This window comes from Anser anser (assembly GCF_964211835.1).
Source record: "Anser anser genome assembly, chromosome: 15".
NCBI lineage: Eukaryota > Metazoa > Chordata > Aves > Anseriformes > Anatidae > Anser > Anser anser.
The window spans coordinates 9,043,988-9,058,147 of NC_139736.1; the positions used below are offsets into that span (position 1 = coordinate 9,043,988).

Sequence of the window (14,160 nt, forward strand, 5' to 3'; positions counted from 1 at the left end):
ACTCTATTTTCAGCTCTGAAACACTTTTCCTGAGTGATGTGCAGTGTTTGCCAGCAAGCCTTTGAAGAGCGGAGAAGTAACCCTGCAAGGGAATCACTGAGCAACCTCCTGGTGGCAGGAGCTGGTGGCAGTAGTATGGGGAACGTACCAGGGCTTGGGTAAAAATGACCCCAAGCCTGTCTTCCTGGTAGGCACCCACACATGGGGGAGAACCCAACCTGCAAATCAGAGAAATAAGAGCCCAGTGCCAGTAGGTAGTGGCTCAAAAATAGAAAGATACTGTGATGGCAGGTGACACTCACTCATAGCTGAAATAAAAAGCATTAAACTGTACAAAAGTGTGCTTTAATTGCTAACTCTTTCCTGTCTGCTTAAATCACTAGAAATAAAGGTCTCTTCTTTAGTGATGAGCAGTTCCAGGCAGAGCAGACATGATGGGGGAAACATGTTTGGAATAAATACGGATGTGAATGACACTTATTAGCTACAGTGTGGCATATTTATTTCTCTGTAGTTAGCATAATAGCACAGCTTGAAATGAGAAGGGTTCTTTACTCGTGTCTGTGTGTGCATGCATAAAAATAACAATGGATCGTTATGGGCAGAATGCGGATGATTTTCTGTCTCCACAATTAGCACCAATGGATGGCATCACGTGCGGGATCTGAGCAAGTGGCCTAGGCACGGCTGTGCTTTGAGAAAATACAAACATTTTTTTTGAAAAAAAAAAAAAAAGTCCTATGATGAGTTGGATGCTCCGAGTAGAGATTGGTGATGACGATATGGCTGGCTGCTTGAGTGTGCCCATTGCCCATGTTTCTGCTGATGGGAACCTGCTCGTCTCCTGCTCCCTGCCTTGCTTTTCTCTGCTGGGTGCTTTCAGATGCCCCTGTCCCCAGTGCTTAGCAGCCAGGAGCCGTGCTGGGGCCCCGCAGGGAGGCGCTTGTTGCTTGCGTGCCCAGAGCCTGCCGAGTCCTGCCGGCTGTGCTGGGATCTGTCAGCCCCGCTGCTGAGCTTCCTCTTCTGATTTTGCAGGGTTTTGGCCTGATCCCTGAGATTAATCTCAAAAGTATTGCCTGGTTCAATGAGGGCTTCCTACTACATTTGCCATTTGTTTTCAGGTTTCTGGAGCAGAGTTTATCCCTGCCACAGCCAGGCACCTCACTGTGCCCACACCGGTGTGGGGCATCGGGTCCCATTGCAGCAGCTTCTGGACAAATCTGGACAAGTGGCTCCATGGGTACCCATCTTCCAGTTGCTTTTCCACAGTGGCTCTAGGATTTCTTCTCTCTTCTACTATGATTTAATGGGAACATGCAGAAATGGAAAATTTGGACCTCTAGTGCCTTGTTCAAACTTTGAGTGAAATTGGCTAGGGGACTGCAGATTTGCTTGGGGAAGGGAAGACAACAGGCTGGACAGACAAAGGGAATGTTTGAGCTCTGTTTCCTTAAGAAAAGTCATGAAGTATTTTAAATGAGAGGAGCCAGGATCTTCTCAGGTTGGCTGTGAGTGCTGAGTACTGTGTCAGGAGCTGTCTTGGAAGTCTTTTTGTTGAGGGAAATAATTATAGTGTGGCAAAAGTATTTACTTGCCAGTTATTTGCCTGCCTTATTTGTACTGTATTCTTCCATTGCTGAAATATAAGATGAAAAACCTTAAGACATATGTCTGGGAGTAACAGACTTTCCATTCTTCTGAAGTTCACTTGATTGAGTGCATAGTTTAGAAATACTATAAAAGTGCCAGGCTATGGCTTGAAATATCTCATTACCAGGTGTCAGGCCGCTTATAACTTTTATTCAGAGATTGTTGAGGGTTTTTTTCCTTTCCTTTTTTTTTTCCCTGTTGGTTTTCTAATGAAAATGCCAAAAGGGGAAAAAACTATTACCAAAAAAACCCGCTGCTTTGATGAAAACAAAAATGCTGAGCCAGCAGTGGCTATCAATAGTTCTTGCTCTATTTCCTGGTTCTGACCACATATTATTTCACAAGCCCATGGGATGTTGCATGGTACGAGGAGGTCTTGTATGGGCATGAAGCTGCCGTTTCTCAGCATGCTGTGAGATAAGCAGGTAATTTATACTGATGCAGGGATCCAATGAGTAGGCAGGGAATAAAAACCCAGATGCTTGGGTTACAGCAGTGATTTGGCTGAAGTCAGACAAGTCTCCCCTGTAGTGCCTGGGCAGCATGGCCAGCTGAGGGGACAAGGACCTTGTTGGACCTGCTGGCAGCCTGTGGCAATGTGGGGACACTTTTAATGCTTTTTCCTTCCCTTACAGGGTCATCTGCTCTACTAGCTTTGGGTGCTAGCCCACTAAGTGATGTAAGAGGGCTGACATCATTGCCAGGTCCTATGTAATAGGTGCGTAGGACAGCAAGGCTGCTGTGGATGTGCGAAAAGTGGCTGAAGAAGCAGCTGAGATCTGGTGGTCCAAACTGTGAGTAGGCAGCAACAGCATTGGGAAGAAAACATGGGGAGGTCTAACGTAGAGTGCGGCTGGGGAGGGTTTGGCTCCTTCTGCTTGAAAGGATGGGAAGTGCTTCTCATGAGGACCTTAGTCATGGCCGGATGCATGTAGCATCTTCTGAGACCTTGTGCCAGGGGGAAGAGGATGCTCTAGAAGGACAGTCTTGTCCACCCCCAACTTGTGCTGATTCTGAGTGACATCAGGATCCTTCTTCAGTCCTGGACTTCAGCAATGCTTCCCCACTGCCTGGCCACCTCCCAGCACCAGCAGCAACAGAGATGGCTCGAGGATCTATCTCTGTGTCACATTGGAGCACATGCTGCTGCTGGGAAGCCTGCATTCCTGTTGCTGCCTCTCAGTGAGATGTGCCCTGGTGCAGGAAGATCCCTGCCTCCAGGGGCACACAGAGGTGCTCAGAGCCACCTCAGTGCCACCACAGGAGGTGACAGTGCCCCGAAGCAGCCTGTGTTTGTGGAATGTTTCTGTGGTCCTCTCCTATCCAGGCCTGCCAGAGGCTACAGTCCCCTCCCTGCAGCAATGCTGGAGCTTTCCACAGCAGGGAAAGGGAGACTTGGAGGTGTGGCTACCAATTTCCAAATAATAAAACGCTTAAAGCTGTACAAAAAACATCTTGCATGGAAAATCAGACAGAACAGGAGAAACAGTGATTATCATCAACATAGTTCAGCTGAAATCTTTTTCTTAGAGATAATCATCTCTGACTCCAGCAGTAAAAATAAAGGACAAAAGCTGGAGGAAGCCAGAAAGCACAGTTGTGGGAGTGAATCTTGGTGAAATGAGCATTAAAAACACAATGAAAGGCATGGAATTGCCTTAAGTAAAAACAGAGCCATCTGCCTGGAACAACAACTGAGATTATATGGGAAGCACATGGGGGTGTGGGGAATGGGGTTGAGTCGGGACTGCAGCAGGACTGGTGTGGGGCCGTGCCAGTGCTCACCATTCCTCAGCCACAAAGGAAGGGAGGATAAAAACCTCTGTGTAGGCCTGAGAAGGCCCCAGATTTCAGGTGTCTCTAGCAGTCTAGGAGATGTTCAGGTCCTTGCTTTTAGCTGATCTGAAGGATAAAGTAATTTATGGTCAGTCTTGAGGATAATGTCTGATCTTGGCCACTGCCTGCTCCTGCTTGCTGAAATTTGTCCCTGAACCAGTGACCTTTAATAGGCAATATGTGCTGAATTCACCTTTCTCAGTGAATCTCGCTGAAGTTCACATTTAAAGGTCTGTGCAAGTCAGTCGTGATCCAAAGCTCAAACAACTGAAGGGAAGATTTCCGCTGGCACAGATCCAAACACCGCCAGGCTGTGATGGCTCCGAGAGGCAATACTGCCCAATAAATCCAACTGGAAGCCGTCCATGGAGTTCATTATTGTTTCTGCTGTATTGGGAGCATGGCCTCATGCAAAGCAGAGTCACAAAATTGGCCCCAAATGTTGTTTCTCACTTCAGGCTTTAAGAAGTTATTTGGAGATTGTACATTTAAAAATAGGTATTATTTTTTAAGTGCTACGGGTGATGCCTGGCCTTTTATCAAAGGAGGCCAATGTATAGCATGAATACCTGTGTCTTGTGGTTCTTTCAGGATGACCCTGATGGATTTGTTACAGTAGTTGTCATAAAAATCAACCTGCTTGATAAAGTATGTGCTATTTCCCACAACACCAAGAAAGCACCTGGGGCCCTTTTGCTTCTCATAGACAATGGCACACAAAGGCTCATGTAACTTTCCTGTCTGCTGATGACTGCTCTCTTCCAGAGCTGGCCTGGTATTTTTAGATGCAAAGAAGTGTCTCCTAACTATATGCTGATCACATTTTCAGTGCTTCAGCTGATATTAAAATGTTTAAAGAACAGCCTGAATTCACATACTTTTGTTTGTTGCCTTTTGGATCCTGTGTGTAGCTTTTCATGTGACTATGCCTATTTTCTACCAAAATCATTGTTTGGGAGCTGCCATGCAACACAGGATATTTTTATCAAGGAAGATCTTTTGAGTTATCCTTGGCCACAGCTATCTGAAATACAGGCTCATGCACGTATATTCTCTCTGCAGGCAGAGAACAGAGGCAGGAATAGACTTTATAGGCATGCTTCTCAAATTTTATTAGTCAAAGGGCTGCCTGACCTTCAGGAAAAAACATATCTGGGAACTGTCATGCCTGATGTTGCCACCCTGGTGTTCATTTATGGCCAAATAACTTCTTTATAAGATATATATTTTTATTAGTTTTGTTTGCCCTTTCATTTACACGCTTGCCTGGATGAGAATGGGTTCTGTAAATCTCTTTGTCTTTGTGGGTCACTGTCTGGTGTCTCACACAGCACTCGCAGGCCCTAGACTACACTGAATGCTCTTCTGCCACCTTTGTGGCCTCTGCTCCATCACTCTTATGAGGTGTCTGACAAGCTGAGGAAAATGATCACTTTTCTGCAAATGGTGCAGTGAAATTAGTCCCTTCTGTAGCAAAATGATGCTGCATACTCAGACCAGCCTGAGACTGAAAAAGCTTTCTTCTCAAATTCAGCTTATCGCTGAAGAAACTTACTATGCACTTATATGAACAAGAAACAAAAATTGTGAAACACCTACAACAAGCGCAAGTGCGTGCTGTAGCTTTTCCTGGTTTACTGAGTACTAGTGAGGACACCAGCTCCAAGTAGTGTCCATGCTGGTGGGGTTAATCCTTTTGTCTAGCTTGGGAATGACAGGGAGGAGATGGGAAGACGAGCACTGGTGAGGCATTTCTAGATCCATGTCTGCTCCCGCCTGTGATGTTCATGCTGGGTGGCAGCTGGGGCAGACCAAGGTAATAGTGGGGTTTTGGGGATTCCTGTGTAGGGGCTGGTGCTTCCAAAGCCGGGCCTTTCAGAGGCTAAGCAACACCCACGTTTGTTTTTTTCCACAGACAAGGACTGCTGCCCTCCTGGCCCTCCTCAGCCTCATGCAGAGGGACCAGACTGGTGGTGCTGGGCTGCCTTTGCGCATTTGGGGTTCTCCCTCTTTGCTAACCTGCAGTCCTGGTGCCCTGTCCTCACCTTTTGGGTTTTCAGAGAGGCACCAGATGCATGTGCTTCCCCAAATGGCACTCAGAAGTGGGTACAAAGTCTGTCTGTGTTTCTTTTTATTTCCAAAAGCAGTTGGCTGTCATTTTCGGTAACATGATGAGCAAGGGAAGGGAATGGGCCCTTGTCGTATATACAGCACAAGTGCCAGCAAACATTGCATTGATACCCTATGCTCTTGCAGCTCTACTTCCAAAAGCACTCCAGTGTCCCATTTCTCTCTCTTTTGTCTCAGCAATCACCACCAGACTCGGACTTTCATGATTTTGTGCCTGCTGAAAGACGTTTACATAGAAGCCGAGCTTTAAGAGCTCTTTAAGAGCCACACTGCCACTACCGAAACAGCCACGTGCTTTTCTCCTCACACACTGGGCCATCAGTGAGAAGCTGTTAACCAGCTGGAGGAAGATGCATTTCTGGAGGGTATTTTGAAGGAATTAAATATCCCAGTGTTTGGCAGTAAACAGATGAGTGCTTCCACCAGCCCCAGCGGCATGACAGGGCCGTGCTGAGGAGGGCGCCACAGCTGAGGGACGCCACCTAACATGGCTGCCGGCCCCGCCCCAGTGCAGGCCCCTCACAGCTGTGCTGCGTGGGCCTGGCCCCTCCTGGCGAGCTGGTGAGGATGACATGGAAGGCAGCTGCTGACTGTTACCATCTCTAGCTGTGAGGGTGGGTGAGTGAGGGGTCCTCCCTGTGGGGCCGGGGTGGCTGTGAGAGGGAGGGGCATGTAATGGTGGCAGACCTGGATGTGACAGGAGGTGCGCTAGGGTGTCTCAGTGCTTCTTTCTGAGGCATTCTGGTGGGCTTCGTCGTTTGTGTGTTCCCTGTGTACAGCCACAAGTGCTGGTTTGCCCCAAAACTTCTAGCTCTAAGCAGGAACAGCAAAACTGGTTTCCCTGCAGGGAAGTAGTGGTTCTGGTGTGGGTCCTGGCATGGCCCCTGCCTTCCCTCAGCTGCTGGAGTCACCACTGTGAGGTAAAAGGTGAGGGTTTGAAAGAAAATAATCTTGTAAAAGGGCTTGTTCTGTGCTGCTTTCCTTCTCCTCCTCAGTCCTTGTCTTCTATGGATTCAGCTTTGTGTTTTGGTCTTCGAAGGCTAATGTAAAGCTCTGCTATAGTTTAGGGTTTGCATTTAACGTATTTCAATATGCAACATGTTTAGGGCTGAATTAAACCCAGGGGAGGCAAAATTGGGAACAGACAGAAGAGTAAATGTAAGTGTATGTGTAGGATGGAATTAAGGCGATGCGGGCAGGCACACAGAAAATAAGGGAAAGAAGACAGGGAGAGCCTGGTGTCTCTTTGTTGTAGTATCAAGCAAACTGTGACTAATGGAGATAATTTTTTTCCTATCAGTACCATAATAGAAGAATAAAACTAATTGTCATCTGCTGCCTGCTGTTTGTAAAGCAGCTTCTCTTAAATAGTTCCTACGTATTGAGTTCAGCTGTCAAAAGGAGCTGCTTTTTTCATGGTCTGCAAAATGCATTTCAGTATGAACACAGCTCAATGCAAAGGTCACCCCATCAGAAATGTTTTCCCTCAGTAGTGAGTATAATGGCAAAAAAAAAGGCATTTTGCAGTCTATTCTCACCATTTTGCTTGATATTTCTTAAATGGTAGACATCTGGAGATTAAATTCCCTTTGATGGGCAGAGTTTGAGGGTGAATGTTTTGTAGTGTATGCTGGGCTCCCCGCCTCCTCTCCTCCATGCCGAGTTATGGGCTCTGTAATCGCTACTTATGGCAGGTAGTATGAACCATAAGAAGAGCAGGAGGCAGAAGAAAATTACCTATTGTTTTTCAGATTGGCTATTATTCCTTAGCATATTAGAATGTGTTCCTGTGCGTGTTAGTGTTTTAATGGTAGTTTGGTTCCTTGATGCTTAAATTAGTCTCCCTGTCAGTGTTTCTATTTACTTGACACATTCCAAGTATGAAAAGGCTCTGGGAACCAGCCTACAGAGCAGGGGAAACAAAAGCAACGGTAAATATCACTACAGACAATAGGCAGAGGTCACACAGCAGAGAGAAGAAGGGTTCCTGCTAACACACTTCTGCAGAAGGGTCGGGATAAGGCAGTTTGAAGTTATAATTAAGGCTGTGTGCATGCGGGGTGCTTGCTCAGTGCATGTACTCCCAGATCTGCTTGTAATATAACCTGGTGGAGTAAGAAGTAGGTCTGTCTGCTGTCTGGCACCTGAAAGCAGATATTTCATCTTTAAAGGTATAGCTTGCACGTTTCACACAGATTTTTACACCACCTTTGCTAGTGTTTTGAAGTTGCAGAGGAGAAGTTTGGGGAAGGTTTTGTGTCCCGGGTGGAAATGTTTTCTGCTGCTGCGCTGCCTGGACTAACCCATAGTGATCCTTCTCCAAAGGACCGCGTGCAGGCAATGAAAACAAGGGCTCTGCATCAGATCTTTTCAAATGGTGTCAGGTGGTTGTTCAGCTATGGTGAAGGGAAGCTCAGGATTGTTAAGAATATAACCTAAGCTTTTCTCTTTCCCCTATAAGGAAGAAAGTCACTTTCAAGGAGACATTTCTTACAATTTCATCTGTAGTTTGTGTACATTGATTTAGGCCTCGCTGTGCTTACGTGCACAGTGATCTTTAAGAACATAGTAATGGAAAGCATGCACAAATGGCACTAGCCATTGAATTTTAAGACCTGCTGTTAAAGGCAGTCCTCAGAAGTTCATATTGTAATGGTGGTTGGTGATCAAGTTGCCCTGGAAGACTCATTAGTGGTAGTAGGCTACCTTTGGCAAACAGGACTTCCAGCTGGAAGGCCTTGAGGACATTTGAGTGTCAATCTGCAGGGAGAACCAGGGCCTGCCTTCATGATGAAGGTAATGTAGCCTCACAGTAGGTCCTTGTTGGTGACACGGGCAGAGTCTGTCCTTGACTTTGTGTGCAAACAGGGTGTAGCAACAGTTTGGAGGTGTTAAATGTCAGCCTTCAGAGGAGGCTGTGGGTGCACATTGAACCCGGGGTGTCCGGATCACTGAGCCTGGGCTGTTGGTGTTGGATCTAAAGAAACCAATCTGTTAGTGAGCAGCAGTAATGGATGGAAATTTGTTGGACAAGCTTCTCAGACAGCAAGAGGCAGCAGGAATAAAGCAGATCACACTTTACCTGCAGGGAGGTACTGTCCAGTAAACCCCAGACAACTTTTGTGGTGATAGGAGCATTGCTTCTTCTCAGCCATCTGCCAGAACAGAAAACTTCAGATATATCCAGGCCATATTCTTCTCTTAAATGTTAGATTTATTTTTTTTTTTAAAGAAACTGTAACACACACAAAATGTTTTAGTTCCAAGTTTGTTTTGCATGCAGCAGAGCCTGTGTTGACAGGGATGGGCTTCAAAGCCCCGGGCTGAATTAACAGGCCTGGAATTAGGCAGACAATGTTTTGCTAGGGTATTTCAGCCAGGTAAAAACACTCAAGCCTGGTCTCTTCTTGCTTCTGTGCTCTTGTGAAGTCCAGAGAGCTCCTTTGTTTTAAGTTGTAATGGGGGTGAAGGAGTCCCTACTTCGTTTCTGGTCCCCTCTGTTGGTGACAGTGCCACGAGGTGGCAGTGGCCACAAAATAATGTCTGACCAGAAACACAAGGTGCAGGGAGCACATTTGTCCCTCTCTTTGCTCTTGGTGCTCCGACGTATGGGTGAGAGCCTATGCACCCAGCCCCTAAATGCCAGCTGAAGCGCTACTCTGGCTTACACTTGACTATCTACTTGACCTTTGACTTTCAAGTAGACCCAAATTCCCATTTCTCCATTCCTATGGCATCTGTACACCTCAGTAAAGTCAGGGTGAGGGGTTACTGAATCCTTGGTGAGTAAGGCACTGCTTTATTTACTCTGTGCACACCAGGCACTAACTGTCTCTGCGGGGCTGCACCTTCCCTGTGACGTTATCTTGGGCATTTTGGGTAGCGATGGTTCTATCTCCTTCCCTAGATACTCAGTTGTTGGCTGGCATTTTTTCTTCTGTGTATGGGCTACCTGCAGCAGAGAGCAGGAATTGCAGCATGAGTAAAAATTAAATCCATCAGGTGATGATTGCTCTGCTGTCTTCTCACACATTTCCGTGTCTGAAGGGACAGAAGTCTTCCTATGGTTCAGTGGGATAGACTTGTAGAGATGTCTGACCTTAAGTCTTTACCAAGTAAACCAAGGGATGTATCCAGTAATCTTGGTGCTGCGTGTCTGCAGGAACTTGTAACACCACACAGAGCCGGCACACTGGGTGGCTTTAAGGAACATGGCTAGGAAAGACGTGATAGCTTTTGTGTTCTGCAGTCTAGGTACTGGATAGTCTGAGGGCAGGCCAGGAGAATGGAAAGAGGTAGGAATTGCCTCTATTCTTTTTTTTTTCCACTGATAAATCAAGCACTACAGCCCAAAACTTAATAAAGCACCATGGCATTTTGGGCAGAATATGGCACATGAGTGCAATGTGCTGCCTGCCTGGGATGGGAAGTCCAGCTCTCCACCATCAGGCTCTTGCTGTCACCTCACTGGGCTGGTAGATAATCATAGGCCTCAGACTTCTTTAGTCAAAACACACAAAAACACTACTTCAGGTTCTCCTCTGTAAAATGGATTTTGCTTCACCCATCAGGGTAATGTGAGGATACACATGTTGATATTCCTGAGGTCCTCGTGTATTTTTGAGAGAGTGCTATGAAAGGCTTAAATGGGAAATTCTTTCTGTTAGAGCATACCCATAATTAAACCAGTCTGTTTATTCATGAGTTCAGGCAGGATTATTATTGTTTTTCTAGCCCTGATCTAACAGATTGTGCAATGTGGTCTGCCACACATCTGCTGCTCCCTGCATGCTGGGGAGGGTGGACACCTGGTGGCAGTGGAGGGAGAGTACCGGAGTGGAAACAGTGGCCTCGCTGGGAATTGCCTTTGAAGATAAAAGCCCTGCGTGGTTATTTGTGAAACATCTCTTTTTTTGAAGCAGCAGCAGGTAGGTTTGGGTAGGTTTGTCATCAAACAGGGGATGTTATAAAAGCAAATAACTGCATGTTGGCCAAGTGCTGAAAGGGCTCCATCAGTCGTGACAGGTGAACTCGTCTGGCACTGACGCTTGCAGCCTTGCTGCACTGCTGTGTTGCTCTTGAGAGCAACATTTGCACCGTGCGCCTCACACATGCGTTGCTCCTCCTCTTTGTATGATGCTGTATTTCCGTCACGTTGCCTGGTGGGTGCAACAGGACAATTGCATGTGTAGTCAAGTGCAAGGACCGTGACTGCTCCCCTGAGACTGGTGGGATCAGGGTGGAGGGAGGGGAAATGTCCCCTTGTAGGCAGTGTTTTGTAGGAAGGGGAAGCAACCTGTCGGAGCAGGGTGGATGTCTGAGCCCCGCTTCTGCCAGTGTGGACACTTGAGTCTTTACAATACATAAATCTCAGAAAATGTGTGTGCTTCTCTTGTTGTGCCAAAGCCAGAAAGCCCTGACCCTGCTGGAGGAAAATAACAATTTGAACAGAGATCTCATCAAGCAAGATGTTCTGGCTCGTTAGAAAACAACCTACTGTATGCTTGAAAGGCGCCTGCAATGCATAAAAAGAAATGGCTCGCGCTTGCGCTGGAAAACCTAAGGTAGACTAGGCAGATACTGACCTCATTTCTCCGTGCTGGAAAATGACTGCCACTTAACTTAGTGTTCTCGCCATCTTAAGGTGGTTACTGGGGAGTCAGCAACGTGGAGGCAAGTGCAAATGGGGTTCCGGTGCTTATCAGGTTGCAGCAAAGTCTCTTGGTTGGAAACATGTATAAGGAATGGAAGGCAGGTGAATGAGTGGTGTTGTCTGGCTGCTGAACTGCCCCCTTCCAGGTCTAGAATGCTTGGGAGGGAAGAATTCAAAGAGAACTGTTTCCTGAGCCTCACATTGAAGGCACACTGGTCCTGCTACTCACACTATGGGTTTCTGGTCTGGTGCCCCACGTGTTTGTTTGGGAAGCGTGCTTCCAGTCACAGTGCAAAGTGTTGAGGAAAACCAAGCCCGTTTTGTGACACTGCTCTGGGATGATCTGTGGCCTGGTGATAGATGGTGCAGATGGCTGTTCCAGTCTGTTTTCTGCTCTTGCCAGTTCGGAGCTCTGGGCTCTGTAGTTGCAGGGCTGGAGGGACCTCGTCAGGCAGCATTGCTGGTGAGCTCTGCTCACGGGCTGTCCAGCTGGGAGCAGAGAGCCTCTCAGCAACGGGCTGTCCTCTTAGAGGTCTTTCGACTAGAATATGGTGAAATAAACAGGTTCTGTTTCTGAATGTGAAGTGAACAGCTCAACACTCCCTAGGAGAGGGGAAGAACTGGAGTGCTTTGCAGTGCAGTGGAGCTGTTGGATACCTGCACCAATGCTCCCTGTTTGGGGATGGAAACTGCTGCTCTGGGAGTTAGCTGAGAGCTTAGGAGCTCTGAGCCTGGCATGGTCTGGAGGTCCCTGGGTTTCCACAGACCCTGCCAGGAGAGCCAGAGCCAAGCCCTGGCTTGGGAAGGAGCTCCTTGGCGTCATGCTCTTGGTTCCCAGCAGGACAGATTAAGCCAAGGGCCTTCAGCCCTGAGGCAGGCCAAGTGGGAGGGGACCACTGCAATATGTTGGCCTGGCATGCGCGGGTCTGCGGGGACAGATGAAGCAGATTAAAGTATATCACCCAGCAGTGATACACTTCCCAGTGGGGAAGTCTGCCACTTCCCCAGGGAAGCTGTTCCAATGGTTTAATTACTCTCACTGCTGGGAAACAAGCTTTTATTTCAAAGCTTAAATGTGTTTGACTTCAGTTTCTGCTCATTGGGTCCTATTTTGATGAGGATTACTCCTGGCTATCTTTTTTGTGTGCAAGTACCTGTGAGCATCAATTGAGTTGTCCCTTTGTTTTGCTCAGACACATTAAATTCCTTATGTCTGTCTCAACGGGAATTGTTCTCCAGGTCCTGTTTTTCTTCTGGCTTTTGTTTAAACTCATTTCTGTGTCTTCTTATTCTCTGAAAGTTGACTTTCTGGTCTGGATGCAGTTCTCCTGGGGGCTTCTCAGGTCTCCATACAAAATCGAGGTCACCCTCATGCTGCCCAACACTTCAGCTGTGCAAGACCATCATCAGCACTGCGGAGAGCTTAAGTGAGAATTATTTTCCATGATCATTGCTTTCTCCTCTGTATCGTTTTTTGTCTTGTAAATCCAGCCACATCTTTTTGGTTCCCGAACGTGCTGCCTTGCAGCAACCCAGTGCGGCACATGCTCGCTGCTGCAGCCGGTGCAGCTGGGGCTGTGGGAGCTGGGGCTCCGCGAGACTCGTGGGCATCGGCACAGCCTGCCAAGCTGCTGCTTTCTGCCAGGTCAGTAGTCTGCGTGTTACTAGTGCTCATGGAAATGAGAGACATCTCCCTGTGACCCCATTTCAAAACAGTTTGCTTGCAACTTAATTGACATTTGTCAACATTAGAAAATTCCTAACCAGCTTTCTTCAGGCTTGGCTGGGTTTCAGCAGCGTGGAGGAAGAGGAACTGCTCCCACTCGCTTTGTTGGGATTCTGCTGCGTATCAAGAGAAAGATGGGGATGTGGAGGGGAAGCTGGGTCTGGTGCCCACTGTGGAGGCATTAGGGTACCAACGAGATGGCTTGTTTGAGGTGTATGAGCTTTTATAGGCAGTTGCAGAGAAGCCAGTGACTGTGATTCAAAGCAACCATCTGCTGTGGGCAGGCTGTGCTGCTGTCCAGAAGAGCCATCTCTGTTTATGATGAATATTTCCTTCTCTGAACTCTGTTATTTGGCTACTTACCACAAGAATTGATGAACCCTTGAAAACTCAAAGTGGGCAACGTTATGGGGAGTCAGTGTTTAATTAAAGATTAATTTAATGCGTCTGCTCCCCTGTGCAGTGACCCACATGAGCAAAATCTGGGAGGGCTGCAGAAGGGCAGATATCACCCGTGAGACCCGTTCCGTACATCAGAACAGTCAATGTCTGACAGTACCAAACAGTGCTGGAGTGAATAACAGCTCTTTCTTCCCACCTGTGCCACGTCTCTGCTGTCTGTGCATGGCTGACTCTCACTAAAGCTGATGGGATTTCCATGAAGTGCTTGGGCATGTGTTTAGTTTCTAATTTATCAGATTTAGGAGGGACTGAAATATGTGCTAAATGCTTTGGTGAATGGAGATCTCTTTGTTAGGAAAAAAAAACACACAGAAATCAGAAACAGAATGCAGCAGGATATCTTTTTTAGCAGGTTTTATGTTTTTCTATTTAAATGCAAATATTTCTCCTCATCATCCTGTTTGAGGACAAATAAGGCAATTGTTCCTCGTGGCTATGCTGGTTTCCTCACTTGAATCTGCTGGTATAATGGGCAGGCAGATTTAAAAAAAAAAAAAAGAGAGAAAATGGGAGGCAGTTGGGTGGAGATGGGATGTTAAACATTGTGGAGAGCCTGGAAACTCTGTGTCAGCCCAGGGCTTGTAAAGGGAAAACCATCGCTTGGCAGAGACAGCTTAATAGGCTTGTAAAATCTGGCACCATCAAAACCACGATATGGGTTTTATCAAAGCATGGCAGGGGAGCCTTGAGAAATGACAGCTGT

The 14,160-nt window shown here is 47.0% G+C and overlaps 1 protein-coding gene across 17 annotated transcripts in view; it reads left to right on the forward strand.

Annotated features, from left to right (window-relative positions):
- Positions 1 to 14,160, forward strand: part of LOC310882027 (uncharacterized protein) — a 169,031-nt gene that overhangs the window by 7,519 nt on the left and 147,352 nt on the right. For 12 of the 17 annotated variants that reach the window (XR_014572767.1, XR_014572768.1, XR_014572769.1 and 9 more), the window contains exon 1: positions 6,241 to 6,543. The exons of 1 other annotated variant lie outside the window; for it this stretch is intronic. Coding sequence is in view for 1 of the 16 variants with exons in the window: in XM_083800142.1 (XP_083656268.1) it covers positions 6,104 to 6,177 (74 nt within the window). In the remaining 15 variants the exon portion in view is untranslated. 4 more of the 17 variants (XR_014572765.1, XR_014572766.1, XM_083800142.1 and 1 more) reach the window with 4 other exon arrangements.